At 40.2% G+C, this 14,722-nt stretch overlaps 1 protein-coding gene across 10 annotated transcripts in view; it reads right to left on the reverse strand.

Annotated features, from left to right (window-relative positions):
* DLEU7 (deleted in lymphocytic leukemia 7) overlaps window positions 1-14,722 on the reverse strand; it is a 148,416-nt gene that overhangs the window by 132,247 nt on the left and 1,447 nt on the right. Inside the window, exon 2 of one of the 10 annotated variants that reach the window (XR_004665920.3) lies at window positions 11,887-12,033. The exons of 7 other annotated variants lie outside the window; for them this stretch is intronic. Coding sequence is in view for 2 of the 3 variants with exons in the window: in XM_034936729.3 (XP_034792620.1) it covers window positions 12,027-12,089 (63 nt within the window). In the remaining variant the exon portion in view is untranslated. Of the gene's footprint in view, window positions 1-11,886; window positions 12,090-14,722 lie in introns of those variants that run through there. 2 more of the 10 variants (XM_034936730.3, XM_034936729.3) reach the window with 2 other exon arrangements.

Genomic DNA, 14,722 nt, shown 5'->3' on the forward strand with positions numbered 1-14,722 from the left:
CTAATATGATAATCATAACATACATTCAGTCTACACACATACAAGCTGATTTTAACCTAGCTTCCTCTGAAACTAGATAGATCAAACAACAAAACAGAGAAAGACTGAAAAACACTAATCACAAGCTTGAGCCAATGGAAATAAGAAAATATACATTATTGTCAAACATATGTGGACTATTTATAAAGCTGACTATATTATAATGTCACAAAGCAAATCTCAACAAATATCAGAAAGACTCTATCATGCAAATCACAATGCAAATAAATGAGAAATCAATAACATAGACACCCTTCGCAAAACATGTGTGACTTAGAAAACCCACTTCTAAATAATTCATGGATCAGTGAAAAAATAATTGAAAATTTCAAATACTTTATACTGAACTATATCACAAATTTGTGGGATGTAGCCACAGTGAGAAACACTTTGACTTAAATGATTATGTAAATAAAGAATAATCCCTGAAAATCCATGAGCTAAAAATTCAACTCAATAATGTAGGAAAAGAGAAACAGATACTGTCACTCAAAAAAAATGGAAGGAAGAACTAAAAGTTGAACCAAAGTTTGATGAGGGACCAGAGATTCCTTCCTAATTCTGTCTATAAGGGGAAACTATTCTTCTCCCTATGAAAAACCCTGTTTTTTGACCGAGAAGGACCTGGGTTTCTGACAAAGTGCTTATTAGAAAACATCCCCCAGAAACAAAACCAATGTTCATTTCAACTTAGCAAACAGTGGCAGCAGGACCACCTGCGAGCTAGGTGCCAGGACAGAACCATACCATGCTCAAGGATTCGCAAGCTACCATACTTTTTGTTCTTTTCTCTTTAAAGCATTCTTGCTTCCCTACCTTTGTGTGTTGCTCATTTCTGCCCAGAAGGTGTCAAAGAGCTGTTTAGATCAAGCCTGTCCAACCTGTGGCTCAAGATGGCATTGAATGCAGCCCAACACAAATTTGTAAATTTTCTTAAAACACTGTAAGATTTTTTTTGTGATTTTTAAAAAAAATTTAGCTCATCAGCTATCAGTAGTGTTAGTGTATTTTATGTGTGGCCCAAGACAATTCTTCTAATGTGGCCCAGGGAAGCCAAAAAATTGGACATCCCTGCTGTAGATGACCTGTCCCATAGCTTATGGGGTGGCCTGTGTGCTGAAGCATACTGCTAGGGAATGGGAAAGTAGGAGAGAAAAATCACTCTAGACTACTTCCTCAAGATCCACATCAGGGAAAATTGTCCGATTGCTTTATAGAAGTAATCCAATACTAACTACAAAGTATAAGGATCAAAGAAAACATGCAAGGGGAAATTCAAAATAGAAGGAACCACTAAAACGTGTGCTGACATGTGCCTATTAGCCAGTATGCAAAGGAATTCATCACCCAAAGAAGACTAAAATGCCTTTAAAAATATAGTTGTGGGCCGAAAACCTGAAGTCAATTTCATGTTTTACTGTAAAGAATCAAAGAAGGTGTTGCTTGGGGAAATTACATGTACAATAAAATTCGACTGCTGGGCTGTACTGGTCCCTGAGGCCCTGGGCAAACTTCAGATCTCTGGCAAGCTTTGCAAACTCACTTTATTTTACTATTCTAGTACAGTATTTCCTTTTTATCCTTTCTCAAATATATTAGCAAAGAAAACAAATTAATAGGAATAGGCTTTCCGTGGGACTCTTAAGCCAGGGTAGGGAAAAATAAAACAGGTGTGTGCTTCTCTACCATTCCAGAAGGTCTGAAGGCCAACTCTGGATCCAATAATCATTGCCTTCGACCAAACTTCTGCTGAGTCTGCAATGGAAGGTAGGGGTCACAAGTCACAGCATTAAGGCAATAGTATATTAAATGGCTCATGGGCTTTCAGTAGAAACTCACATGATCAATATTGGTGATGATTTCACTTAGGATGCTTTCCATTCAACAACAAAGCCTATCCTCCCAGCCGCTTTTATTTAGCAAATCCCAGATGCTCCCAGAAATGATGTAATATCCTACACGATGCTTTGAGTACTTTGCCAGAATTAGAACTACATGGTTGAGCAATCTAAAAGCAGGTTTTGAAACTTCTAAAGCCTTGTGTAATTTCAGACTCTGGATATGAAATGTATTGATTACTACAGCAGTCCAAATTGATGGCCAGCATTTACATTTTTAAGCCAGTTGAGATACTCTCATGTAACTCAACTGATCTATTGGGGTAATGGCCTTGGCCTGTTTAACTCAGCTAAATGAATTAGTTAAATTTATTTCAAATGTGTATCAAGCCTCCACCACATGACTGGATAAAAGGCAATAAGATATGGTACTTGATCTATAAAGAGCTTATAACCTACTAGAGGGAAATGAGACACATAGATCATATAGCAAATGTCCATTGCAGTATGATGAGGGCTATGGTGAAAACACAAAACCCCAATTCTATGGAAGAATAGACATGTATACAATCATAATTTAAGCACAGCACGGGGTTCATGCAAAGCTCATTCTGTCATGTGACTCCTTCCTATAGAGTGCTGGGTTTTTATTGTTCAAAATTCATTTGGACACACTAGAGAAATTCGTGTGCTTAGGAGGCAATCCAATCAAAGAAATAGCTCTAGTTTTTACAATATGGCTTATTAATTTTTAGCACATATCTGCCCTGAGGTAGGCAGAATAATAGCCTTTCAGTACCTGTATGTTACCCCACATGGCACAGGGACTTTGCAGATGTTACTTAGAATGGGAAGCTCTCCAAGTCATTACAAAGACCCAGGGGATGGAGACACAGTTCATTCCTTCAAGAGCAGTGGACTTGCCATCTGAATGCTGGTTCTACCCCTTTGGCCAAGCTATTATGGCTATTATGCCTATGGAACACTCAGTTTTCTCATCTGTAAAATGGAAACAATAATAGCTACCACATTGAGGGGTTTCAAAAGTCAAATTAGCTCATGGATATGGAAGGTCTTTCTATTTTTTAAGTGGTCCTTTACATTAATAACTAAACTTATAGTGGACTCTGTTAGATGTTGGGAGATCAGTAAGGAGGAGGAGAGGAGAGGGGAGGGGAGGGCGGGGGAGAGGGAAAAAGAAAGGGGAAGGGAAAAGAAAAGAAAAGAGAAAGAAAAGAAAAAAATCTGCCTTGTAGAAACTTAGAATCTAATTGGTGAGATGAAATCTATTTGCAATTGTTCAGTAGGAATGTCACAAAAATAAGATTAAGGTTCAACAACAAAAGTGGAGGCCATCAGTAAGCTTTTTGCAGAAGAGGGGAATGGAGGCTTGCATGAAGTATCAGAGAAGTGGTAGGTGGGAAGGACTACATTAGATACTACAAGATAGATAGGTGGTATGGAGGAAAGCATTATTTGGCTTATAGGCCCCTGTAACCAAAATAAATAACAGAAGCCAAAGTGTGGAGTCAAGAAGGGGCTGGGTCAGGGAGAAGGAGAACATTAGTATGAAAAGAATAGAATTTTGTGTTGAATATGAGGACATGATTGTGTCAGAATCGTGGAAGGCCTTGAATGTCAGAGTAAAGTCCCTGAACACTTCCAATCATTGGATAACATGCAAACCAGCTTTTGAAGAACACTGGTCTGGCCCACACGCCTGAGCACCTACTCAGCACCAGACTGCAAGCTTGACTCATTCTATACTTTGTCTCACTCAGTGCTCACCACAATCCATGATAGATGAAAAGAAATGTGGCTTGGGGAGAGTACGTGATGTAGCTAAGTAACACAGCAAGTTAGTGACAGAGTTAAAATTAACTTCTGCCAGGGTTGAAGCAGAATTGATCGTGGTGGGTAAACTTTTTGATGTGCTACTGGATTCAGTTTGCCAGTATTTTACTGAGGATTTTCGCATTGATGTTCATCAGGGATATTGGCCTGAAATTTTCTTTTTTTCTTGTGTCTCTGCCAGGTTTTGGTATCAGGATGATGCTGGCCTCATAAAATGAGTTAGGAGGAGTCTCTCTTTTTCTACGATTTGGAATAGTTACAGAAGGAATGGTACCAGCTCCTCTTTGTACCTCTGGTGGAATTCAACTGTGAATCCATCTGGTCCTGGGCTTTTTTTAGTTGGTAGGTTATTAATTACTGCCTCAATTTCAGAACTTAATATTGATCTTTTCAGGGATTCGACTTCTTCATGGTTTGGTCTTGGGAGGGTATATGTGTCTAGGAATTTATCAATTTTCTTCTAGAATTTCTAGCTTATTTGCACAGAGGTGTTTATAGTATTCTCTGATGGTAGTTTGTATTTCTTTGGGATCAGTGGTGATAGCCCCTTTATCATTTTTATTGTGTCTATTTGATTCTTCTCTCTTTTCTCCTTTATTAATCTGGCTAGCAGTCTATTTTGTTAATCTTTTCAAAAAACCAGCTCCTGGATTCATTGATTTTTTGAAAGGTTTTTCATGTCTCTATCTCCTTCAGTTCTGCTCTAATTGTAGTTATTTACTATCTTCTGCTAGCTTTTGAAGTTGTTTGCTCTTGCTTCTCTAGTTCTTTTAATTGTGATATTAGGGTGTCGATATTAGATCTTTCCCACTTTCTCCTGTGGGCATTTAGTGCTATAAATTTCCCTCTAAACACTACTTTAGCTGTGTCCCAGAGATTCTGGTACATTGTATCTTTGTTCTCATTGGTTTCAAAGAACTTATTTATTTCTGCCTTAATTTCGTTATTTACCCAGCAGTCATTCAGGAGCCAGTTGTTCAGTTTCCATGTAGTTGTGCGGTTCTGAGTGAGTTTCTTAATCCTGAGTTGTAATTTGATTGCACTGTGGTCTGAGAGACTGTATGATTTCCATTCTTTTGCATTTGCTAAGGAGTGTTCAACATATGCAAATCAATAAATGTAATCCATACACAAACAGAACCAATGGCAAAAACCACATGATTATCTCAATAGATGCACAAAAGTCCTTCGATAAAATTCAACAGGCCTTCATGCTAAAAACTCTTAAGAAACTAGGTATTGATAAAACATATCTCAAAATTATAAGAGCTATTTATGACAAACCCACAGCCAGTATCATACTGAATGGGCAAAAGCTGGAAGCATTCCCTTTGAAAACCAGCACAAGACAAGGACACCCTCTCTCACCACTCCTATTCAACATAGTATTGGAAGTTCTGGCCAGGGCAATCACACAAGAGAAAGAAATAAAGCGTATTCAAACAGGAAGAGAGGAAGTCAAATTGCCTCTGTTTGCAGGTGACATGATTGTATATTTAGAAAACCCCATCATCTCAGCCCAAAATCTCCTTAAGCTGATAAGCAACTTCAGCAAAGTCTCAGGATACAAAATCAATGTGCAAAAATCACAAGCATTCTTATACACCAATAACAGAGAGCCAAATCATGAGTGAACTCCCATTCACAATTGCAACAAAGAGAATAAAATACCAAGGAATACAAATTACAAGGGATGTGAAGGACCTCTTCAACGAGAACTACAAACCACTGCTCAAGGAAATAAGAGAGGACATAAAGAAATGGAAAAACATTCCATGCTCATGGATAGGAAGAATGAATATTGTGAAAATGGTCATACTGCCCAAGGTAATTTATAGATTCAATGCTATTCCCATCAAGCTACCATTGACTTTCTTCACAGAATTAGAAAAATCTACTTTAAATTTCATATGGAACCAAAAAGAGCCTTCATAGCCAAGACAATCCTAAGCCAAAAGAACAAAGCTGGAGGCATCACGCTACCTGACTTCAAACTATTCTACAAGGCTACAGTAATCAAAACAGCATGGTACTGGTACCAAAACAGATATATAGACAAATGGAACAGAACAGAGGCCTCAGAAATAATGCCACACATCTACAACCATCTGATCTTTGACAAACCTGACAAAAACAAACAATGGGGAAAGGATTCCCTATTTAAAAAATAGTGTTGGGAAAACTGACTAGCCATATGCCAAAAACTGAAACTGGACCCCTTCCTTACAGCTTATACAAAAATTACCTCAAGATGGATTAAAGACTTAAATGTAAGACCTAAAACCATAAAAACCTTAGAAGAAAACCTAGACAATACCATCCAGGAGATAGGCATGGGCAAAGACTTCATGACTAAAACACCAAAAACAATGGCAACAAAAGCCAAAATTGATAAATAGGATCTAATTAAACTAAAGAGCTTCTGCACAGCAAAAGAAACTATCATCAGAGTGAACAGGCAACCTACAAATGGGAGAAAATTTTTGCAATCTATCCATCCAACAAAGGGCTAATATCCAGAATCTACAAGGAACTTAAACAAATTTACAAGAAAAAAACAACCCCATCAAAAAGTGGGAAAAGGATATGAACAGACACTTCTCAAAAGAAGACATTTGTGTGGCCAACAAACATATGCAAAAAAAAAACTCATCATCACTGGTCATTAGAGAAACGCAAATCAAAACCATAATGAAATACCATCTCATGCCAGTTAGAACGGAGATCATTAAAAAGTCAGGAAACAACATATGCGGGAGAGTATGTGGAGAAATAGGAAGGCTTTTACACTGTTGGTGGGAGTGTAAATTAGTTCAACCATTGTGGAAGACAGTGTGGTGATTCCTCAAGGATCTAGAACCAGAAATACCATTAGACCCAGCAATCCCATTACTGGTTATACACCCAAAGGATTATAGGTCATTCTACTATAAACACATATGCACATGTATGTTTATTGCAGCACTATTCACAATAGCAAAGACTTGGAACCAACCCAAATGCCCATCAATGATAGACTGGATAAAGAAAATGTGGCACATATACACCATGGAATACTATGCAGCCATAAAAAAGGATGAGTTCATGTCCTTTGCAGGGACATGGATGAAGCCATGAAGCCATCATTGTTAGCAAACTAACACAGGAACAGAAAACCAAACACTGCATGTTCTCACTCATAAGTGGGAGTTGAACAATGAGACCACATGTACACAGGGAGGGGCATATCACATACCGGGGCCTGTAGGGGGGTGGGGGGCTAGAGGAGGGATAGCATTAGGAGAAATACCTAATGTAGATGATGGGTTGATGGATGCAGCAAACCACCATGGCACGTGTATACCTATGTAACAAACCTGCACGTTCTGCACAGAACTTAAAGTATAATAAAAAAAATTCACTCCTCTATTTCAGAACTCACTCATCAGACTCGCCCCAGATCCCAAATGATGCCAGGTGCAGTAATGGCTCACAGAGCCAAGCTCAGCCATGTAGTGTGGGAGACAAGACTGGCAGGAATTATAGAGCTGTAGCTGCTCCGGTGGGGTGACAGGGGCTTCTTGAAAGCAAGTGGGAGAAGCACTAAACCAGTTTTGGGGATGGAACAAAATGCCTACAAGTGAATCGTTTCATGTTTCTTTTTTGGCCATCTTCACACTATTTTTCTTAAGGTTGACTGAGTGTTATGAGTGGTACGAAGCTCAAAAATTGGCAAGGATCACATCCAAATGGAAGACTGGCCTGTTGGCCCATCCCTCCTCCCTGCAGCGTAATTGAGAGGGCTTGGCTATTTGAAAGATATTCAAGGCATCGAACCTTCTACACCCCATGTAAAACCAACCCTGAGCTAATCAGAGACTGCCCAGCTGGAGGTTTCCTTTCCTCAGCTCTGTTCTCTCCTACCCACTGTGAGGGATGTCTCTCGGAAAAACCGCCACACTGTGTACTTTTCTGCATTCTGCATTGTGCATTTATTAGGAATGCACACATCTGGAATTCTTGAACAACTGAAAATGCACCTGCAAAATCTTAAAACGGAAGACAAGTTAAGCCTGTTTTTAAAGCTTGGTACTGAAAATAAACACTCTCATCATAACTGGAGTCTTGAAGACAAGAAGAATCTAGCAGTGTGAGTCAATTTGAAAGCCTGTTTTCTGAAACCAACACCAGTGGATAATAAAGTCAAAAACCCAATATGACTTAATAGACTCTAAAATGCAGATAACATTTAAACAATCCACAAGGATTGTGCTTTTTTCTCCTACCATGTCACCTTCAAAATCACTCCTAAATCTACGTAAATTGTAAATCAGCTCATACTCACTTAACCACCAGCTCTACAACAAGTTGGCTCTTTTCAAAACAGTCACCTCTTGAGATACCTTGAGCTTTATTCTCTTACACTGGCCTCCACAAGCTTGTTTCTTCTCACATTTCCACCTCTAGCTCTCCCTGAAGCCTTCATGTCCTCTACAGAGAGCAGGAAGGAAAGAGATGGAGATATGGGGGTGGGAGGGCAGTGAGAAAGAGAACAGAAGAGAAGAAAGAGAAGGAAAGAGAGAGGAGGGGAAGAAGAAAGAGAGAGAAAAAGAAAGAAAAAAAGAGGCCGGGCACGGTGGCTCATCCCTGTAATCCCAGCACTTTGGGAGGCTGAGGCAGGTGGATCACGAGGTCAGGAGATCGAGACCATCCTGGCTAATATGGTGAAACCCTGTCTCTACTATAAATACAAAAAGTTAGCCGGGCGTGGTGGCGGGCGCCTGTAGTCCCAGCTACTCGGGAGGCTGAGGCAGGAGAATGGTGTGAACCCGGGAGGCAGAGCTTGCAGTGAGCCGAGATCATGCCACTGCACTCCAGCCTGGGCGACAGAGCAAGACTCCATCTCAAAAGAAAAAAAAAAAAGGAAAGAAAAAAAGAAAGAGAGAAAGGAAGGAGGCAAGGAAGGAAGAAGTCTGTGTTGAGGGCTGTCCTTAATAAACTTCTGCCTGGCCAGCAAGTTGCTCTCCATTAAAGCAGTCCAGTGCTGGGCCCAACAAAAGAACACAAATCCCTTCTCCAGACCCATTAGCACCCTCTACACTGGATGTCTACATAAAAGGGGAGTGATGTTTTCTGTTTTAATAGGATGTTGTGGAAAACATACTATCATGAATTACGATTTGCCCCAACTTCATTTGGTTCATCAACATCTGGCTTTGAACTACGAATCACAGGGCCCAGAGCAGTCATCCATCACCTGAATCCAAGGTCAGTCTCAATAGATGTGTAACTGTGTATTAATAAAACACCCAATGAAGAACCAAAGTATTAGCCAGTCACCATTAAAAAGTCTATCATCCACAGGAAATTAAACATTTTTACTTGTGGTGTACCTACTGGAAATGCACACAAATAACTAAGGCTCCTGATGCATTTGCTTTGGGTACCACACCATTTCCAGCTGAAAATCCAGTGAAAAGCACTTTTGTGATGGGTATAAGCACTTGATTCAGGGATGCTCACCAGGCAAACCCAAAAATTGTAAAATAAAACACTGTAACATTTTCACCAAGATGTCAAACATAAGTAGTTTTGTTTTAGGCCTTTCCTGAAGTATCTTTCCCTAAATGTTCATTTCAGAAAGCTTTTATGTCCTGATTTTCATATCATTCATATTATAAGAAATTGCAAAGCTATACATAAGCTACTTCTAGAGCAGTCACCGTATCCGTGGCTTAGGGGGAGAGAATAACCGAAATTCTGTGACTCATCACTGCACCTTTTTTCTAATATAAAAGCATGATTTTGTCACAGATAATGAGCACCACCTTGGCTATGGCTACTGATTATATAACCGTGAGCATTTATGTCTTCAATAGTATGTTAGTAATCTTTGAAGACACAAATCTCAAATTTGCAGAAGCTGGCTTCACTTGTTCAGAGGAAGACATTGATGATGAGTGCTTTTCTCGCCAATAGGAAAAAGATTTGATTATTATTATTACCGTTAAAAGGCTGATGCCTCATGAATTCGTACTGACTGTTATTTTTGTGAATTCCGTTCTTGATATTAACAAATATAGATACTTCTGGAAAATGGCAGGGACACATTCAAATGTTTTCAAAGTTTGCTAATGACAAGGAAGGGAAGGTTGCGAACTCATGGGGCTGGGTACTGAGAGAAAGCTTTGAGCATGTTTATGGACCAAAAGGGTCAGCAGAAAGGGGGCAGTAGAAAATATAAGGAGAGAGAAAATTGATAGAAACAGGTCCAGGGGCAAGTGAAAGATTTGCTTATTATTTTTTTTTACCAATGGGAAAAAAAGCACTCATCATCAATGTCTTCCTCTGAACAAGTCAATATTCATACTTGCAGTTTGCAATGACTGCGAAGCCAAAGCCAGCAGTTTTATGACTACTGCTCTTGCACCACAGAATGAGAAAACCAGCAAGGACTATCAAACATGAGGGAATAATTGGTACCAGAATGCACTCATTGAAACGGGTGAGCTCACAGGCAGGTTTCATCTGCAAGGGCAAAAACGTTCCTCTGCCTCTGAAAGTTAGCTTCCGCCACAATTTCCATGAAACTTGCTTTAGAACAGAACTCTTGGAAACTATAAATGTTTTTAATTCTCAAATGAAGATAGACAAAACTCAATCAGAGTAACTTCATAATTGGCTTGGCTAACGGTCCCTATGTGAATTAGTCATGTTCAGCAGTTTTAAAAATCCTAGACTAGCTTCCTCCTGGTGTCCTGCACACTTCTATGCTCCCTTTGGGTGGCAAATGTTAAATGCATTCCTGCTAGTATTACTAGTTTGATAGTGATGTCCTGAGTTTACCTAGTGCTTTCTGTCACTATATCAGGTGGCCATGATGGAAGGAGGTACAGAGATCATCCAGTGTTATGGACTAAATTGTGTGGTCCCCTCATTCATATGTTCAACCCCCAATGTGACTGTATTTGGAGATATGGTCTTAGTGAGGTAATTAAGATAAATTGAAGTTACAAGGTGGCTTGAATCTGATAGGACTGGTGTTCTTATAAGAAGAGACACCAAAGACATGCAAAGCTTTCTCTCTCTGCTTGCACGCACTGTGGACGGGCCATGTGAGGACGCAGCGAGAAGGCAGCTGTCTGCAAGCCAGGAAGGAAGCTCTTACTAGAAATGGAATTTGTTGGCACCATGATTTTGGACTTCCAACCTCCAGAACAGGGAGAATATAAATGTCTGTTATTTAAGTCACCCCGTCTTTGGTATTTTGCTATGGCAAGCAGAGCTGCCAGGCTACGATGTGACTGTTGTAGTCCAAGCAGTGTACACAGTGCACAGCATGTACAACTACGGCCCCTAAGATCTCTCACATACACAATTTCAGCATGATGTTCATAACGCCCCTAAGGGCAAGCACTGTAATGTAGGAGAATAAGTTAGATAAAACCCATCACTTCTTAGCTGCAGGGTCTTGAGCAAAGTCCTCAATTCCTCCAAGCCTCAGTTTCCTCCTGTTATAAATGTTTGTTAAGCTGGTTAAATCTAGTCTCTGCAGCAAATTTAATAAGACTTGGTACTGTTAAGCATTTGTCATCCACCATGAAGAAACTCACTGCATAGGTGTTTGCATGTGTATGATCATTTCTAAGTGTTCAAAAGGAGTATTGTGTTGGTTTCTTTAATTAGAGAGTAAAATCCTATTTTTAAATGTCTGTTATCATTGTGGTGAGAATTTTTCTGCCTCCATGCCTGCAGATTTCACTGCCTTAACCTTCTGGTGGATTGATCAGTGAGTCACTCACTGGTGACACCTCTAAGCCTGTCACTAGGCATGAGGCTAAAGCTGACCTCTAGATAGTGTAGGCTTCCTGGAAATCTCTTTGGGTCATCCTAAGTCTGTTTTTGTCAATAGTTCCAGAAAAGTAGACACAGAGTTCATGGATCATATTCATTAATATCAAGAATAGAATTCACAAAAATAACAGTCAATAAGTATTCATGAGGCATCAACCTGTTAACAGTAATAATAATGATAATCATAATAGCTCGAATAGATGGAGATTAACTTTGGGAAGCCACTGACTAAATGCATTATCTCAGTAACCCTTTAGGTTAGATACCATTGTCCTCACTATACAGGGAGGAAACTGAGGGACAGAAAGGCTAAATAACTTACCCAAGGGCCAATGACAGGAAGTGGAAGAGTAGGTTTGAAATGCTCCATGGGACTTGACTGCTGTGCTATGCTCTCTCCACTGCAGGATCTCTAATGCCTGTCATCTGCGCCATGGGCTTTAGTTCAAGTGAGTCTTCCTCCTACCTTCTGTGGTAAGTAACACCACCAAAGAGATCTGATGTTGGGGAGGTTCCCACGTACTTCTAGGTGATACAAAATAGTTATTTCCATTCCCGGAAACCCTCCTGCAAGGATTTCTGAAATCATTCTATTGTATGAAATCTGTATGTTCCTAATTTAAAAATATACAAAACACCCTTCCAAGTCATTTGAATTAACACTAGTATTAAGGAAGCTAAGTCTGCATAACCAGCCCCCTGGAAAGACAGAATGCCATCTCCTCAAGTCTAAGTGCTGTGTAATCATTACTCTACAAACCAAGTGGAGATATTACCTATTCTGCAAACAGCAAGCCAAGCAAAATTCCTAGGTGCTCCCAAGGGAACAAATCATGCAGAGAAACTGCTCTCTGCTTCTCTCAAAAGCCTGGCTGTTCCCAGGGGCCCTAAAACTCATTATCCCCCTGCGGGTGAACAGCAGACTCCAGTAGTTGTATACTTCTAGAAAGTGGAAGCAATACATCTAAATGTTTTCAAAGTTTGCTCATGACAAGGAAGGGAAGGATGGGGACTCAAGGGGTGGGTAAGTAAAGAGTGTTATGGACCAAGAGGGTCAGCAAAGAGGGGGCAGTAGAAAATGTAAGGAGAGAGAAAATTGATAGAAACAGGTCCAGGAGCAAGTGAAAGATTTGCTCCAGTGGAATTAACATGAATATACATGGGGATGGGGGGCAGCACTTGAATTTTAGAAACAAAAATGAAGATGAGTAGAAATGCAATTTTTTAGGTAGAAAGATATTTCTGTCCACTGGCCTCTATTTTCTCAGAAAAGGTGTGAGAGGGTTGAGGTTTGGATGAAGAAGGCTTGAGGAGGATGGAAAATGTTTAGAATCAAAAGTCAATTAGAAAGGGCTAAAAGGATTTCCAAGTAGAAGTGACTGTGGCATTAAGCTAAAATGGCATAGTTTATAGTGGACTGCTTCCAGAGCAGAGGACACGGGGTTTAGTCCATTGCCACTGAGTTGGGTCAAGCCCTTAGACAGCTGTCTTCTGACCTGACTTTCAAACTGAAACCTACCCTTCTGTGATTTATCCAGGCTTCTGTGATTTACCTACCCTCTGCTTGCAAGACAATCCAAGGTCCTCAGCATGACACACAGGCCTTTCCCTAACTGGCCCCCATTTGTGTCTCCAGCATCAGTTTTTGCCTTCTGCCATATTGAACTTCACTGTAGTTCCTCCAGAGCCTCAGGCCCTTTCAGTGCTGCTGGGCCTTAACCAAAGGATTGAAATATTTTTCCCTTTAATGTCTGGGAAATAACATGTTTTTTTTTTTTTTAAAGGCTGCCTCCTCTGAGAAGCCTTCCAGGGTCACCTTAGGTAAAACTGATTGTCAGTCTCTCTTTTTGCCAGCCTTACCTATGCCCTGTATGTGCTACTGACATCACTAGTCACTTCATATTTCATCTATTTTAAAATGCACTTTTATTCACATTTTTAAAAAATCCCTGAAATCAGCCAGATGTGGTAGTACATGTTTGTAGTTGCAGCTACTCAGGAGGCTGAGGCAGGAGGATCACTTGAGCCCAGGGCTCGAGGCTGTAGTGTTATGTTCGCACCTGTGAATGGCTACCACACTGCAGCCTTGGCAACACAGGCAGACCTTGTCTCAAAATTAAAAAAAAAAAAAATCCCTTAAATTAGCATGTAACTTATAATCAATGGTGTATCATAGTTCAATGACAGGATTAAAAAAAATTTTGGTGATACCAAAAAAAAGTACATCTTACATTGGAGAGCATTTGGTGAAATGCAGCTTCATTTTCTAACTTTCTAAAGTGAGTGTAGGAGTGCTTCTCATCTTGCCTCCCACCCCACCGCCCCCGCCACCTTTGGCAGTGTCTGGAGACATTTTTGGCTGTATCAACTTGCGGCGAGGAATATGCTGCTGGCATCTAACAGGTAGAGGCGAGAGATGCTGCTAAACATCCTATAATACACAGGACAACCCCCGACAACAAAGAATTAGCCAGGTCAAAATGTGAATAGTACAGAGATTGAGAAACCTCTACGTAGAGAAACAATACCTATTTGGGTATATAATAGGCTTTATTATGTTTGATTTTTAAATAAATCTTTTACAGTGTATAGTACAACTTAATGTATAGCAACTTTTTCCAAACCTTGGCTTGTACAGAATAGCAACTCTTGAGACATATTCTAAGCTCTCCTCATCACCCCTCCCCAACTCCTTCTGCTAGATGCCCCAGGGAAATAAAATACAGCAATGCTCCTGGTCAAAATCTGAAAGCCAGAATGTCTCAGAGAGATTCGTGACCTTAAACCAATTAGGTTAGTTAATGGCAAGTCCAGGACTGAAACCCAGACCCCCAGATTTCCGCAATCTCACTCAGCCCGGGAGACAGCTGCTCCCTTCCCGGGCTAAATTGGCTAACACAGTTTGGTACCTTAAGAGGAAATGTGCCCTACCTATATGAGCTGGGTGACTTAGCAAGAGTTTAGCATTTAGTATTCACGCTTTAACACCCGGGACCCACCCGGCTCTCACCCCACTTTATGAGAATGTAGGTTGACTCTGTAAGACCCCTTAGCTCTGTGGGGAATTGGATTTATGCAAAAAATAATAGTGATTCATGAATGTGAAGGAACTTTAAATAAATGTAGATGATTTCATCATACAAAAGGCAGAAGGGACT

Source organism: Pan paniscus, chromosome 14, assembly GCF_029289425.2.
Source record: "Pan paniscus chromosome 14, NHGRI_mPanPan1-v2.0_pri, whole genome shotgun sequence".
NCBI classification, from domain to species: Eukaryota; Metazoa; Chordata; class Mammalia; order Primates; family Hominidae; genus Pan; species Pan paniscus.